The sequence below is a fragment of the Phyllostomus discolor genome, chromosome 10 (genome assembly GCF_004126475.2).
Source record: "Phyllostomus discolor isolate MPI-MPIP mPhyDis1 chromosome 10, mPhyDis1.pri.v3, whole genome shotgun sequence".
Lineage (NCBI taxonomy): Eukaryota > Metazoa > Chordata > Mammalia > Chiroptera > Phyllostomidae > Phyllostomus > Phyllostomus discolor.
In genome coordinates this window covers 91,644,729-91,661,573 of record NC_040912.2, presented here as the reverse complement: position 1 = coordinate 91,661,573, position 16,845 = coordinate 91,644,729, and the positions used below count along the sequence as shown (strand labels likewise).

The window sequence follows — 16,845 nt, the reverse complement described above, 5'->3', positions numbered from 1 at the left end:
TTCTTGGTCACTCAAAAGGATGAGTCCTGGGGGACTGATCTGCTCTGTTGAAAACATGGTTTGTTTTTTTTTCCCCCTGTCTCTCCTTTTTTTTTTTTTTTTTTTTCTGGTCTGGTTGCTCTGGTTACGGTGGGGGGCGGAGCCTTAGGTGCTCACCGGGGCTGGGCACCCTGGTCGCTAGATTGTGACGTTATATGTGGGGGCGGGGCGGGAGCGGGAGCGGGGCAGGAGAAAACAATGGCGGTAGTTCCGTTCCCCTGGACTCAGACCCTTGTCTGGGCTTCCGGGCTGCGAGTTCTGCCCTGGTCCACAATCGCTGCCCCTCTGGGTCTGCCAGCCACAGCTTGCGTACTCAGGGATCACCGCTGCCTTCTTACATGCCTGATGGCTTTTGCACCGATTTCGCGCCAAACCTTCCCCCGACCTCCGCACGCTGCCGACCCGAGCCAGCCCCACGCCCGCCGACTTGTCTTCTCCTACCAGTCCAGATGAACGCGTCTACTTCAACTTCTTGGCTGCCCGACTTCCATTCAGATAAATCCTCTGCCGGATCTGGGTGTTATTCTGATAGTAAATTATTGTTGTAAATTATTGGTTTTCTAATCTTAGTTGTACGAGGAGGTACGGTGCGTCCACCTATTCCTCCATCTTGCCGGAAGTCCCCAACCTCACCAGACCTTTTTAATAATATCAAAGATTAATTGATTTAAAATTTGGAAAATTTCAAGTATTTTTTTCAAATTACAATATGTATTTGAATGCTACATATAAAGTTTCAACCATAAACACTGAAAGGCCCAAAAAAGAGGGAGGACCACACTGACCGGCATTCACTGGCAACGTCCAGCGGAACATCAGATTCCCAACAATGCTGACTCCAGAGCACCTGGTTCTCTCCAATCACAGAGAGAAAGAAATAAAATCCCTGGATCTGCTCGATGGCTTCATTGGTTAGAGCATCATCCTGTACACCAGAAGATTTTGGGTTTGGTCCTCAGTGGGCACACAGTGGAGCAACAGATGGATACTTTCTCACTCTCTCTCTCTCTAACTTCTTTTTTTTTTATTATTTTATTTTAATCATTTTCAAGTACAGTTTTCTCACTTTTACTCCCAATCCAGCCCACCCTCCCAACCCTCCCCACTTCCCTCCCATTACCACCCTCCCCCTAGTTTTTGTCCATGTGTTCTTTAAATTTGTTCCCATAAACCCTTCCCATTGTCCCCTGAAATTCCTTCTTCTCTCCCCTGTGGTCACTGTCAGCCTGTCCTCTATTTCACTGTCTTTGGTTATATTTTGCTTATTCATTTGTTTTGTTGTTTAGGTTCCTGTTAAAGGTGAGATCATATGGTATTTGTCTTTCACTGACTGGCTTGTTTCACTTAGCATAATGCTCTCCAGCTCCATCCAAGCTGTTGCAAAGGGTAGGAACTCCTTCTTTCTTTCTGCTGTATAGAATTCCATTGTGTAAATGTGCCATAGTTTTTTGATCCATTCATTTACTGATGGGCATCTAGGTTGCTTCCAGCCCCTGGCTATTACAAATTGTGCTGCTATGAACATTGGGATGCACAGGTTCTTTTGGATTGGTGTTTCATGGTTCTTAGGATAGAGTCCCAGCAGTGGAATTACAGGGTCAAAAGGCAGACCCATTTTTAGTTTTCTGAGGAAGTCCCATACTGCTTTCCATAGTGTTTGTACCAGTCTGCAGTCCCACCAACAGTGCACTAGGGACCCCTTTTCTCCACAACCTCTCCAACACTTGTTGTTTGTTGCTTTGTTTATAATGGCCATTCTCACTGGTGTGAAGTGATATCTCATTGTGGTTTTAATTTGCATCTCTCTGATAGCTAGTGATATTGAGCATCATTTCATGTGTCTTTGGATTTTCTGTATGTCCTCCTTGGAGAAGTGTCTGTTCAAGTCCTTTGCCCACCTTTTAATTGGATTCCTTGTCTTCTTAGAGTGGAGTCTTGTAAGTTCTTTATATATTTTGGAGACTAAACCCTTGTCTGAGGTATCATTGGCAAATATGTTTTCCAATACAGTTGGTTCTCTTTTAATTTTGATACTGTTTTCTTTAGCTGTTAACTTCTGCTCTCTAAAATCAATAAACATATCCTCAGGCTCTGTATCATTAAGTCCCAGAGAGGTAATTTGCTGAAAAATAAATTCTGTATACATTTCCCCTGCCTGCTGAGAACCCAAGCATGGCTGCCTCGGGTCAGAAAACAAAGAAAAAACAGAAGGCAAAGGTAAATAATGTCCCTTTGTTCTCTGAAAGGAGGGGCACAGACAAAGCAAACAACAGGACTAAGTGGATTATATGTTAAAATACTTTCTGTCTCAGTGCTCTAAGGAGCCCCAGTGCCCCAGGATGCAGTTGGACAGGGTGTGTGTCCGGGGGACCCTATGGAGGTACCACCTTGACTGACCTTCCCTTCTCCTCCCAAACCAATTATGCCAGGGGGTTGATCCATTTCAGATTCCTCATCTCCCATTGTTCACTTTTTTTCACTTCCTCCCTCTGATGTTGTCCCCTCCAGACTCCCACAAGCAGTGACTCTGCTCACAGGGAGTGCTTGGGGTGAATCTGGTGGTCCAGTCCTGCTCCAGCAAGTCTCCATCATATTCTTCCTCTTTCCTCAGGGTAACCCTCTCCCTCCCCTCCCCACCACCTGCCAATCCTTCCCAACTGTTTTTCTTCAGAGAAGAGGGGAAGTGAGATATAAGACATTTGGTCAAATAATATCATGTCTTAAAGAATTCCCAAATCTATGAAGAATGGCGTAAACTCGGGGGGCGGGGAATTCAAAATGGTGGTGCAGATATTTTCAAATCTTTTGAATCTCTCAGATGAGAAGTTGAATTGCTATTTGGCACCAGTCCTTCCTCCTTGAAGCATGTGCTTCAGACTGCAGGGGCAGACCCTAACGGGACCTATCAGGGCAAAACAATGAGGAATGTCCCCCACCCCTTCCCTGTGATGTAGAGGACACAGCAGGACAGCCCATGGTGCCATGTGTAGGACAGAAGATTGAGCACAGCTGGATAGTCCATGTGCAAATTTACCTTCTACCTGACCTTCCTATGGAAAGGTTTCCATCTCATCCAAGACACCACAGGGCTCACACGGATTTGATGCTGCTGTGCTTGGGACAAAGTATTAGTCTCTTGACTCACCACTGTGTACCAAGTGCCTGGTGTGCATGAGGCCCTCCCAAAATATTTCTTACCCCACCCTTTGAAGAGTTGGTGAACCTTGGCTCAAGGAACACTTCCGCAGCATGGACAGTCCCAAGTCCTTGTTGCTCTTAGAGGAACATTCTGAGCTGCCCCCTCCTGCATCCCTCTGTGCTCTCAGTCATGTGCCACTGTCTTCTGTCCGTCGTGTCCATGCCCTGCAACCTGCAATTCAGTTCTCTACCTGGTTCCTCAGTAACAACACACGCAGAACTTTCTGTAGCCTTTGGCTTTGTCACCGCAGATTTTGGAAGTCACAGGGATGGGACCTCCAGGTAGCACTGGGCATTGTAGGACCAAGCTGATGGCTTTCCTTTTGGAACAGGGAAGGGCATATCCTACAACCCAGGAGGGAGAGACACGTCATAAATTATCCCCCTCTCACAAAGGCAAAGTGGTTGGTCTCTTTCAGGATGTGAAACCATTTCTTACTGTTATGTTTACTTTTCAAAAAAAAGGAACCAGACTGTCCTCTCTCCTTTTTGGCTAGTGGTGACTAGACCTGGCTTTCACTGTGGTCCTTTGGTTCATTCCCCAGGCAGGCCGCCAAAGTTGGGCATGTGACCAACTTTGGGCATGTGACCACCAGAACCTGTGGCTAGAACATAGAAATGTGCTTTGGGAGCTACTAGAAATCACTCATGTAGGAGTCCCCAGGAGAGAAGGGATAGATTTGCACTACTGTTATCCATACAATAAAGGGATCTCATTTGTACCCAGGAAGTCCACAGAGGTCTCAGAAACCATCTTGAAATTTTACCAAAAATTGAAATTCTTCCCTGTGTTCTTAGAAGAAGTATCAGTGGTTTTTCCTAAGGTAAAAGATTTCCAGTTTTGCACAGATACGAAAGAATAGAAAAGGTTTATTATAATAACACTAAGGAAACAATTCAGGGGGTGGGGAGCAGTGTGCAGACCACCCTCCCAGCAGGGAGTCATCAAGGTGTGGGGTGATGGCAGTGCGGTGGCATCATTTGGTTTCCCAAGGAACAGAGAGAACTAGTCTTATAGCAACGTGCTCACGTTGAGGCTGGTCAAACCATTTCTATAGGAACATCTGAATATTCTGAACATTCTTGAATCCATGTCCTTTAGCCCTTCCTGTCATTTCATTCTGCTGAGTTCTGAGTGATCCATTTTTCAAACAGGTCTTTGTCCTTCAGGGGGCTGATGATAAGGAACAATTTCAGTCCTTGTGTTAGGATGTAATGCAACAAATTTATGTTAATGAAGAAAGAATTCTATAAGCATCTCTATCTATAGATTATCTAACCACATGGGTAAAATAATCACAGAGGTCTTAAAGGCAAAAATAAAAAGTAGAAGCCACAGGTAGAGATTCTCTGCCAATCTAGAAAGAATCTGGAGGAGAAACGGTTACTAAGTATAAGTAGAGCAGGCCCGGACTCACCGACTTCTGGTCTCCTGCATTCCTTTTCCCGTGCGTCTGAGAAAGGGTTCAGAAGGTAGGGAGCACCCACACTTTCCCCTGAACTTTTACAAATTGAGGATGTGTCCCTGGTTAACTCAACCAATTGTCAACAGTGAACTTTCCCACCCCCCCTAGTCCTGAGAGCCTGAGGGACAGAAACAGAGAGCTCTGACTTTGGGGGATGAATAATATAGGGAATGGGCGGCCAAAATTCATGGGAAAATACATAGATTTTAAATGAGCTTAATTTTACTTGAAGAAGAAATGTAACAAAGGACTGACAAGCTTGAATATTTGCACGATGCACTGAAGTATACCACTATTACCCTCAACTTCACCCCTGGCATTTCGTTGCCTGCAAACATACTGCTTTTCCCTCTCTGCCAACACCCGCTCCATTTCTGCCTTTCTCCTTTCCTGCTCCAGTTTATCCTCCAGGTTTCTGATTTTCTTCTCATACTCCTCTATTATCTGCTTCTTCTCCCTCTCCAGCTCAGCTCTGCACTGCTCCCCTACTAGTCGTATGTGTTTCTGAATCTCCTCCTTGGCCCTTTGGTACATCTCGTTAGTGTAGAATCCCCCCTCGTTCTCCATCACCATGTGCTGGACCAGGTCCAGCAGCTGTGCCCTCTCCTGCTCAGCCCCTGTTGCCTTATTGTTGAACAAACAGTGGCGATCCTTGAAATCCTTCCTCAGATCCTGAATGAATTTTGGGGCTTCCTTTATGTAATCACAGAACTCCACGCCGTCCAAGTCATCCTTTCGGGTGAATAAGAGAATCATGTATCTCCTAGCTGTTGGACCAAACATTGTCAGCACCTTCTGTGCGGCCTCTTGCTCTTCCCTTGTGTACCGGCCCAGTGGGACCACCAGGAGCAGTGCATGAGGCCCTGGGGATGTCAGGAGGATGCAACGAGCAATCTCCTTCTGTGTGTCAGCATCTGGCACCTCGGTGTCAAAAAGGCCAGGTGTGTCCACGACCACTATTTCTCTCCCACTCCACATGCAGCTCCCTTTCTCACAGACCTTGGTGATGGATTTTGCTGCAAGAGTGGAATGAAACGCTTTCTTCCCAAGGATGCTCTTCCCTGTGGCACTTTTTCCGGCTCCGATCTTACCCACTAAGACTAGTCTCAGTTGTGACTCTCTGGGGTCTTGGTTTCCAAGCCCTGGGACATCAGGAAAGAAAAGCCACAGTGTGAGGATTGACCTCCAGCATTTCCCCTGCAGGACCCACACCCAGCTGTGCCCATCTCTGTTGCCTGATCAGGTTCTATTCCGTGAGTGACCCCTGCACTCACAGGAGCTCTGAGGAAGCCCTGGGCCCCGTGTTCCTGCTGCAGGACTTAGAGAACTCCAGGTACGTCTCCAGAGTCCCTTGGGCTTCTCACTCTGACCTTTGACAGATAGGGCCCCAGAGGAGGGCACCCATGGGTGTAAGTGAGAGCTCTGAGCCACTGTAGGTGCTGTCCCTCCTAAGCCAAGGCAGCAAGTGACACAAAAGGTGACGGTGGGATGTCACAGCAGAAGATCCCCTCACCCCCACATCATAGTCACAAGGGAATTTTTCTTCTTCCCATGAAGAAGCCAGAGAGGGGGTGATTCGGGCCCTCCCTCTTTGCAGGGGTAAGCAGGGCACCTGGGCAGAAAGAAGGAGTGTCCTCTTATATATCACATATGCAGCCCTATTGTCAGGGACTGTGAACCACACAAACACAAAACACCTTACTTAAAATTATGACTGTGTGTAGAAATTTAATGACATTTTCCTATTTTAAATTAACATGTTGAAGACTTACAGCCAGAAAGTATAGACAGTTCTCTGGAGTTACTGTAAAATCCCTTCACACTTAAATAAAACAACAACAACAACAACAACAACAACAACAACAACAACTCATGCAGATTAGCACCAGTAGAATTATACTTTCTTAGGCTCCCTTGGTTAGGCCTATGTGCTTCCTGGGAAAGTTGAAGGTTAATGACAGAACACCATAGCCTACCAACTGGAGGATGTTTTCAAAGCAACTGTGCCTTCAGTTAAACACCAAATCATCTGTTTAGCTCTTTCCCCATTTCCCTTTACTAAATCTCTGTTTCTCTTTAATGTGCCTTATGGAGGAATGCTTTAGGATTTGGTGAGCACAGCCTGGGACCAGGCAAGACAAGGGACAACCATACCTGAGCACCTGTCTCTCTGACAAAGAAGACCCTCCAGCATGGCCTTGAGTGAGACGGTGGTCTGTGGGAAGACCCTGTATAACACACAGCCATCATCTCTGCTCAGAGTCCATGCCCACACAGTCACACCAATGACATTACAGACAGGAAAGATAACTGCATTTCCCTTTCACAGACATCATCACCATCACCCAGGCCCTCAGACCAAAAGTCTAGGAATCTCCCTTGATTCCTCTCTTCCCTTTACTTTCCAGATCCAACCCATAGGCATGTTCTCTTGCCTCCATCCACAATCTGACTGCTTCTCTCCAGGTAGAAGGCCATCATACCAGCCCAACCTACATCACCATTCATGCCTCAGCTGTCCCCTGAGTGGTCTCTTTATTTCTAGTATGCCCCCTTCTGTCTATTCTGTAGCGAGAATGATTTTTTAAAATATCCATGAAACAGAAGAGAGATTTGGCAGAACCCCCATCTCTGGCTTCCATGAGATCAGTAGTGATTCCCCATCTTCCACACACTCTGTGGGGAAGCTATAGCTAATCCAGGGAGTAGCCAAACCACCCCTGGGAGCAAGTTTCCCACATTTGATAACCAGCATCCTGGGATGAGAGGGTAAGTTTCCAGAAGCTGAGAACAAAGGGTACAGGATGGCTACCAACAAGGGGAATGTGAGTGGGGGTTGAGATCATTGTGTCATTAGCATCACTGTGAAAGACTCCACCTAGGGACACCCTGAGGGCATCAGCTGATTTTCCCACACAGGGAGTAGGAAAATCATGGGAGGTGAAACAAAAGGCCAGCACAGGCCAGCTCCACCCTGGAGCAGTTTGCCATTGCTGAGGGCACGTGGAGATCTATGTGACAGAGTGCTGCTGTGGCCATGGACTGTTCCCATTGGGACATGAGCCTCTTAGGATGTGGATCTGCAGCCCTGCCCATATAGGCTGAGTCTGTTTCCCACCCCTTGAATCCAGGTGACTCCTTCTGGACAAGAGGGCAACAGAAGTGTGACGCCAGCATGGGTCCTAAATGTGCAGATGTGTAAAGCTGGCTGTGTCGTTCTGCCCCACAGAGCCCTGCAGCTGCCTTGGGAAGAGGCTGGACTTGCCTGCTCAGTGATGAGGGACTAGGCCCACTTATCCCTGTCACCCTGGCCTGCCAAAGGGCCTGCTGACTAGCAGACACATCCATGAACACTGGGATTGAGGATTGGGATTGAGACATGTCCAATCCCAAATTATCCAGTTGCTGGATCTTGAGAGCATTATGTTAGATGAAATAAGTTACATGAAAAAAGGACAAGAGCCATATGATTTCATTCTTGTGTGGGATATAAAATAGGAAGTCTCAAAGGAAAAAACAAAACAAACTCATGGACACAGACAACAATATGGTATTTACCAGAAGGAAAGGGAGGAGAAGAAAGTGGAACAGGGTAAAGGGGTCAAATCCCTGGTGATGGAAAGAGACAAGGCTTTGGGTTGTGAGTACACAATGCAGTACAGGATGATGGATGATAGGATTGTACAGCTGAACCTTATATAGTGTTATTAACCACTCTCACCCCAACACATTTCATCTAAAATAATTTATCCAGTTATGCACTGAACTACCACTTACCACCAGGTGCATGAGCCAGTCTGCCTGAAAGGGGCCCAGCTGGCTCAGACCCAAGAACTGCCAACAAAATGGCTGTTTCCAGGCCACTACATTGTGGTGTGGTTTGAAAACCACCACGAATTCAACTGATGCAGTTACTTTCTATAGACAAGGGAGTAAAAGGGGGTTTATGTGAGAAATGGAGTGAGCCAGCCTGTGAAATTTGTTGGTTACAGTGAGGCCACCTGGAGCAGGGACCACAGGGACTATAAAAACTCATTTACTCTCATGTTCCTCCTTCCCACCCTCACAGGGACTGAAGAGAGGGGCAGAGAAACACGCAGAGAGGCTAGAGCCCTCCTGATGTGTGCACATGTTAGAAAGTAGGAGACAAGATCCCTCATCAATCCTGGATCACTCAGGACACTGTAACCTCTCTTCCTCTGAGCAGTGATGCCACATCAGGAGGGGCCAGGGTGGAGGGTCGAGGGGAAAGAAAGAGCAGAGTCGATGAAGACAAAATGAGAAATGGGGTTGGGGGTATTTGGGTCTTGCTCAGTTGGGGACTAGAAGACAGGACAGGAGAGTCCCCACCAGGTCCCCTCCTTCAGCCTGGCCTGGGGAGCCCGAGTCCTCTCCCACCATGGCTGGTCCCGGGTTCTCTGATGCTGAAACTCAGGCTGTGCAATGGAGCTGCCATTGTCGTGTGAGTTCCTGTGGGTAAGAAACACAACTCATTTCAGGGAAATGGAGAGTAACTATAAACCGAACCTCCTATAGCCAGCAGCCCCTTCCTCCCCTAGACTGGCTACTTGATTTCTCCTCCTTCCCAGCACTTCTCCACTCCCCTGTTCAGTCTCCTTTTTGCTTCTTGCTCTTCCTCTGCACAAACATACAGGCTTCAGGTGCTTCCTCAGCTCAGCTTCAGGTGCTCTTCCCCATCCCCTCAGTAACTTGTTGCTCTGACCACCATTTGAACTTTATCTGTAGCTTAGACCCTCCCCAGAGCTCTGAATTTTCATATCCCTCTCAGTTTCTCTACTGGGCAAGTTCATGGGCATCTCACATAGAATTCCCACAGGAAACCCTTGACCTCCATGCTCTCCAGCCAGAACTGACTTCAAGTCACGGGATCATCCCGTTCCTCACCAACCCCCCCAACTCCTCCTCTATTCAATGGATGGCCTCAGCCTTTCAGCCTGGGGCTCCTGCAGAGCGGTGGGGTCACCTACAGCTTGTCTCTCTTCACTTTTGCTCATCTGTTCCACCAACTCAACTTCCAAAACGTGCAGAAGTGTCCCTGCTCCCACCTTCAGGCAGATCCAGGCCACTGGGACTAGTTTCCCTGTCACAGCCCCTAACTGCTCCTCTTATCTTCAGTCCCTCCTCACCTCTACAATTTTTTAAAAACTCAACACAGTTTTTAACTAAAACCTGGTTATTTTTCTCCAACGCCTCTTCTTGCAACACCATTACCACCCACAGTACAGTGGTACTGAAGTCCCCTCACCACTGGCTCTCAGTGTTCCCGGGGGTTCCCATGGAGCACAGATCTCAGTCGGGAGTTCTGCATCTGCTCTCTCTACTCTGCCCTGGTCAGTTGTAAGCTTAGTGACTATGGAACCTCCAGGGGGGCATCCTGTCCAGTACTCCCTTGTGACCTGAGATAAGCACATTACTGGACACAGAGTTCTTAACAACACATATTTGTTAAATAAATAAATTGATCAAAACTGCCTCTGCTTGTTGATTCCCTCTGACCTTGATGTTCAGCCTACATCTAAGAAAAAGGTGACCCTTTCCTTATTCACCCATGCTCACTGTCACAGGAGCATGGTATTTCACTGTAAATGTTTTGTCTCCTCACTGCCTATGCACGTTTGGCAGTGGGCAGAGCCATTAGAAGAACTGGGAGTGGAGGGGACCTTGCCTGAGACAGGCTGAAAATGCGAGTTGCGAAGGGCAGGCTCCTCTGACAGGAGCTGTTGAAGACTCACTTGAAACACAGTTAGAAAGACAGATGGTCCTTTGGAAAGAAGACATGTCTTCATGCCTTAAGGATAGGGAGTAGAAAACCCCTTCTTGTAACTTGAGAAGAGGAATCCCAGTGTTTTGCAAATCAGCTTTGGCCACAAAGTGGCTGTTGGTCCTGGGTGCTGGAGCCCTGCTTCTGACCCCTCCCAGCACTTTCCACCCACCAGGTGCCCCCCTGAGCCAACTCTGCCCACTCACCTGGTCTGTCCTGAAAAGCTTCAAGTTTATTGATAATTTCTGTTTAGTGGTGAAGTGCATCCCTTATTTGTACAAATACCCTCTGAGCAGCAAACCAGTAAGAGTGGCTAATTTGCAAGGCTCAGCCTTTACAGCAGGTCACAGCCCAAAGTCAGTCAGCAGAGACAGGAAACAGAAAGCAAGGAGAAACCTGCACTGAGAGCAAGTCTGATGGGAGGTTTAACTTGGATCCCGGGAGAGGGGACTCCGATGCTCCACATCCCACATTTCCCTGACGCTCCCCCCTACACATACACAATCACCCGTGTTTCTTTACCTGCAAAATCTGTGTCCTGCTCCCGTCTGTGACTTCGAAGTCTGAGCTGAGTGAGGACAGGGAGGACAAGGAGGAGGAGGAGGAGGAAGTGAGGGGAGGAGCTGTCCAAATTGGCTCCTGTAAGAGGGCTCTGCACAGAAAGGCTCTCATTTCAAATTGGAGGAGAATCTTGGCTGTTTCCCCTCAGTTCCTTGCAGCGTTTTCTGGAACATCAAATTTGTCAGTTTCAGTTCCTTGTCGGGGCACATACCTAGACTGCAGGTTCTATTCCTGACCACAGGGGCAATAAATTGATGTTTCTCTCACATGGATATTTATCTCTATCTAGCATTCTCTCTCCCTTTCTCTCTCTCTAAAAAGTAAATGAAAACATAACCTTGAGTGGTGACTTAAATAAATAGGTCAATAAACACATAAATTGAAGGAGTGATAAAGATCTTCTCAGACAAGAAAAAGCTAAAGGAGTTCATTACCACCAAACCACAATTGCAAGAAATCTAAAGGGACTTATTTAAGAAGAAACAATCAAAAAAAAAAAAAGAAACTCTTACAAATACTCAAATGGCGATAAACATGTACTCATCTGTAATCAATATAAATATCAGTGGATTAAGTGCTCCAAGCTAAAGACATGGGGCAGCTGAATGGACAGGAAAACAAGACCCATACACACTCTGTCTGCAAGAGACCCACCTCAGGATGGAAGGCACACAGAGACAAAAAGTGGAGGATAGAAGAAGATATTTCATGCAAATGAAAGGGAAAAAAAGAATCATCAACAAAATGAAAAGGCCACCGCCTGAATGGGAGAACAGGGTTACAAATCCCAGAGCTGATAAGAGGCTAATATCCAAACTTCATAAAGAATTCATATAATTCACTTGCAAAAGAAATCCACAATTCAATTTGAATAAATGGGCAGAAGTTCTGAATAGACTTTTTTTTTAAAAAATGGCATACAGATGACCAAGAGGTCTAAAAAAGATGCTCAACATCGCTAATCATCAGGAAAATGCAAATCAACACCACAGTGAGATATCACTTTACAACCATTAGAATGGCTGTTATCAAAAAGACAAAAATAATGAGTGTTGGGAGGACATGGAGAAAAGAGAACTGTTATGCACTGGTAGTGAGAATGCAAGCTGGTGCAGTTACTGTGTACGGAGGTTACTGAAAAGTTAAAAATAACTGGACTGGTTGGCATGGCTCGGTTGGATGGAGCACCTCCTATAGCAGAGGATTGTGGGTTCCACCCGCAGTGGGGTGAATGCCTAAAGGGATCAATCAATGCCTCTCTCTTTTCTTAATGTTTCCCTTCTTCTTTCCCTAAAAACAAGAAACACAAATGTCCTCAGGTGATGATTTAAAAAATTAAAGATAGAACTACCATATGATCCAGCATTTCCACTACTGGGTATGTAGCTACAGAAAACAAATATTTCTGCAGCATGACTTACAATAAATAAGAAATGGAAGGAACCAAAGCATCCATATATGGAGGAATGGATAAGGAAACAGTAATGAATGTGGAATAGTGTTCAGCCATAAAATGCCCTAAATATTTCCATTTGCAACAACATAGATGGATCTTAAGGGCATTTGTTAAGAGAAATTAAGTCAGACTGAGAAACCCAGATATTGTATGATCTCCTATGTGGGATATAAAAGAAACAAACAAATGAAAAACCCAAGCTCAAAGATCCAGAGAGGGGATTGGTGGTTCCCAGAGGTGAGAGGTGATAGAAATGGTTGTAGGGGATCAAAAGGTAAAAAATAAAATAAAATAAAATAAAATAAAATAAAATAAAATAAAATAAAATATAAACTGAACACACAGTGTAACATGAGAACATGTATGTAAGGTAACGTGAAACACCCAAAATTATTAGAAAAATATTTACAAAACCAATTATTAAATCTAGTAAAGAAGTAATGAATTTTATTTTACATAAACTAGACTTTAATAAAGCTGGGAAATTGCAGGTCTTTAGGTATGTTGGGAGTGACCAGAAGACAGTGGAGGGAGACCGATGGTAAAACAGGCTGCAGGTTGTCACACGGGCTCGTGTCGGTGCCTTTTACATTTGAATTTGTACCTTTTCTTGTCTAGGGACAGAGTCCATGTATGTACAGTTGTTCATAATTCCCACCCAAGGACATTCCATTAACTTTAGAGAGAGAGGAAAGGGTGTGGTGAGGGGAGAGAGAGAGAGAAAGGAATCACTATGAGAGAGAGACTCCTGCTGGTCACCTCCCACACACTGCAGAACCAGAAATGGACCCACAATCCTCTGTTTCACAGGATGGCCCTCCAAGCAACTGAGCAACCCAGCCAGGGTTGTTGTTCTTTTGTCTCAATTTATTGATTGAGGGGGAGAGAGGGAGAGGCAGAGACAGAGAAACATCAATTGGTCGTTCCACTTACTTATACATCTCCTATGTTACCTGAGCAGAAGTAGAAACTGCAACTCAGTGCACAGGGAATGTGTTCCAGCCAGATGAGCTCCCTGGGGCTATTTCTGCACCTCTCCAAGCTCAAGCCTCAAAGGCAATTGTGGTCTCAACAATTTTCGATCTTGTAAACATTTCCTGTTTTTTCACAGTTTGACATTTTTTCCAGCACAAATCTCATGTTCTCATGTACATAAACAGGTCTGCACCACTGTGGTGGAAATTACATGGTGAAGAGACCACAAACTTATCTTCACACCTATCACACCCCAGTCCCAGGAAGCCTAGGGTCGACCACTGCTGTCAGCCCATCTCTTGGGATCTTCTCCCAGACTTAGGAGTCTGAGCCTCAAGGATGAGAGGTCTCAACCCATCTCTGGAAGGCAGACAGAGATGAGGATGAACTGGGGTGATTGTCCAGACACCCCATCCCAGAGAGGCTGAGGCTGAGGTGGCCACAGGGGCTGACCTGAGAGCCCCAGGTGAAGTCAGGGACAGCCTACAGGCCAACCCCCACTCCCAACATCCATGAAACTGCTGTAAGGATTTGTTCTCAAACAGGAAAATACAATCAGGGAAAGCAGACATCTGAAAGATACATGGATAACAGAACAATTAACCCCTGACAGAGCCAAGAATTCAGGAAACCTATGGAAGACACCTAACCAAACAAATGAAAAATAAACTTTCCCATCAGGTATCGAGGTTACTAACCATTTTGCTGAAGTCAACTAAAAATATTGGAAAATATCACCTATATTTTCTTAAAAGGATGCAAGAACTGTTAAGGAAAGGAGCTTGCTCAGACGTGGAGCCCAGGGAAGGGGAAACCCAGACCCGTAAGCAAAGAACAGCAACCTCCTGGCTCTCTGAGGAGATTCACCAACTGGGAGAACTTCGACTGTCCATCTCCAACCCCACTGACATGGGAGCCAAAGGCAAGAGTGGATTCAACAGGGTCTCACAGGGAACTCTGACCGTAACCCCCAAAGGGCTAACCCCTCAAGAATGTCAGTGAGCTCTACCTGGTGAGTGCAGGGAGGGTTGAGAAAGAAAAGGCCAGGGTGCACTGCAAACAAGCAGAAGATGCTTGTGGAGAGAAAACAGAAAGGAAGACCACAGAGGAAATCTTTAAAGCTGTGATGGTGGAGCTGAGGAAACACACCAACCCAAAATTCAGACCACCCAACAAATCCCAAAAACGATCATGAAGAAGGAATTCGCACTTTGACACATAAGACGAAGCTGTAGGACATGAAAGCAAAGAGAATTCCTCAAAGGAGCCAGGAAGACAGACCCATGACCTTCCAGGAGGAGATGCTGGAACTGCACTGACCCCTGCCCAGTAACAGAGCAGCCGGAAACAGTGCCAGCACACCTGCAATGAGCTCAGAGAAGATGACAGCTGACTCAGAACTGCACACGCAGGGGACAGCTGTCAGGAGTCAGGGCAACACACGTGCATTTCAGACAAGGAAGGGGAGCGCTCCTGCCCCCAGCATGACCTCCCTGGAGGGATTTCTACAGAGTGTGCCGGACACAAGTGGAAAGCAATCCCATCAGCGACTCACAGGGGAAAATGGAGACTAAGTTAAACAAACAGGAACAGTGCAAAATAATAGAAACAGCCTCTAGATTCTAAAAGGAAAAAAATTAAACAAAATACACAGTGATATTTAGATTGGGATGGAGGTGGGAATGTAATTAAAATGTCCAAGGTAATTTGTTGTATAAAAGGAAGATAAAATGATAGATTAACTTCAGACTTTGGTCCACTAGCAGTATGTGTTATATTCACTGGGTAGGCACTAAAAAGTGAGGAAAAGTGTGCATAACTTCCAGACTAGTAGAGAAAAGTGCAGACTGTGAAAGAAATCCCAAATAATTAAAATTCAACAAGAGCGAATAAAAATGAATCATGGAACAGGTTGTATAGGTAAAAGGCAAGAAATAAAAATTTTGTATGTGGCATAATAGATTGGAAATCATAATTATGAGACATGAACCAAAGGTTTCAGTGAAAATAAAAAACCACACACTCATTTTTAGAGTGGATCGCAAAAGTAATTTGAATCTAAAGCATATGACCAGAGAAAGGTTGAAAGCAGAGGTCTAGGCAAATGTAACAATCAAATTCTAAACCAACAAGAACAAACTACCCAACAAAACTGGCTTTCCACTCAATTTTTATGACCGCATGTTATATGCCAGGCACCATTCTAGGAACCTGGATATATCAGCAAATACTCACAGATAAAGATTCTTGGTTTTGATCTTCCAGTGTTCCTCGAAGGGACAGAAAATAAACAATAATGAATAAATGTGTCAAGTATAAAATGTATGCCATATTTGCTTATGTTAGAAGAACAACAGCAAGTATAGTAAGACAGGTGAGGAGTGCAGGCAGCAGGTGGGACCTCAGCAGTGTGGTGGGGGCACAGCCACACAGCCCTGTGCACCAGCTCAGACATGGCTTTGCATTTCCACCTGCTGCACACGGAGTCCTCACTTTGTAAAGGGAGTGATTCAGTCACAGAGAAAATGGGCAAACCTGGGGTGAAGCACTTAGGGTGACAGGTGTAACACACATTTCTCAGTCCTCACCAGAGCAGGCAAGTAAAGATGCAAAAAGGACACAGGAGATCAAAGCAACCAGTTCCATGGACTTGACCTCATGCACATGTGTAGACACTTCCTCAAATTCAGTCCGTTGTTTTCAAATACATAGGGAACACTGACCAACACTGGTCTCAAAGAGTGCTTTGAAACTGTATAGTATTGAAATAACATAGGGCATATTTCCTGACCACAACATAATTAAAAGATAAGTAATAAAATACCATATGTTCATCAATTGGAGGGCATAGTTGTATTTTTATGTATTTATTTATGGCCTCTGCCATCACAGTTGTCCTAGTTTCCCCCCAGCCATCCTCACACTCCCTCAGGCAATGCCTGGGTCAAATAACCCATGGATCAAATCAGACCAAGTAATCAAAATTGAGAAATGTTTAGAATAAGAGCATAACTGAATGCTGTATTTTCAAGTTTATGAGATGCAGCTACACAGTGATCACACACTCAATTCTAGCTTTAAGTATATTTTTTAGGAAAACGTACAGTGAGTTGCAGGACACAAAGTCAGTGCACAAAAGTTTCCTGTGTTCCAAAAAGCCAACAATGAAATTTCAGGAAAAAATTAAAAAACCAATTGCTTTTGTAATTGAAGAAAAAAGTAAAATACCTAAGAATAAACACCAAAAAGCATGTGAAGGACGTATACAGTAGTCCCTCACTATATTGTGGTTCACTTATTGCAGCTTTGCTGTATCAGAGGTTTTAAATATATATATATGTATATCTAATTCTGTACCATGGCGTTTT

At 45.3% G+C, this 16,845-nt stretch overlaps 1 protein-coding gene across 1 annotated transcript; it reads right to left on the bottom strand.

Annotated features, from left to right (window-relative positions):
- Nucleotides 1-4,910: 4,910 nt before the first annotated feature.
- LOC114507470 (GTPase IMAP family member 4-like) lies at nt 4,911-11,107 on the bottom strand. Its single transcript, XM_028525271.2, has 3 exons — nt 11,008-11,107; nt 9,102-9,173; nt 4,911-5,845 (listed from the first exon to the last, which is right to left on the bottom strand). Exons 2-3 carry the CDS (start codon nt 9,157-9,159, stop codon nt 4,926-4,928), a joined length of 978 nt encoding a protein of 325 aa, XP_028381072.2. The 5' UTR covers nt 9,160-9,173; nt 11,008-11,107; the 3' UTR covers nt 4,911-4,925.
- Nucleotides 11,108-16,845: the final 5,738 nt, after the last annotated feature.

Excerpts from the sequence above, each read along its gene's own strand:
- LOC114507470 (XM_028525271.2), bottom strand. The coding sequence starts at position 9,159 with ATGGCAGCTCCATTGCACAGCCTGAGTTTCAGCATCAGAGAACCCGGG. Across the intron at positions 5,846-9,101 it reads AGAACCCGGGACCAGCCATG|GGCTTGGAAACCAAGACCCC; the intron begins GTGGGAGAGGAC and ends CTGATGTCCCAG.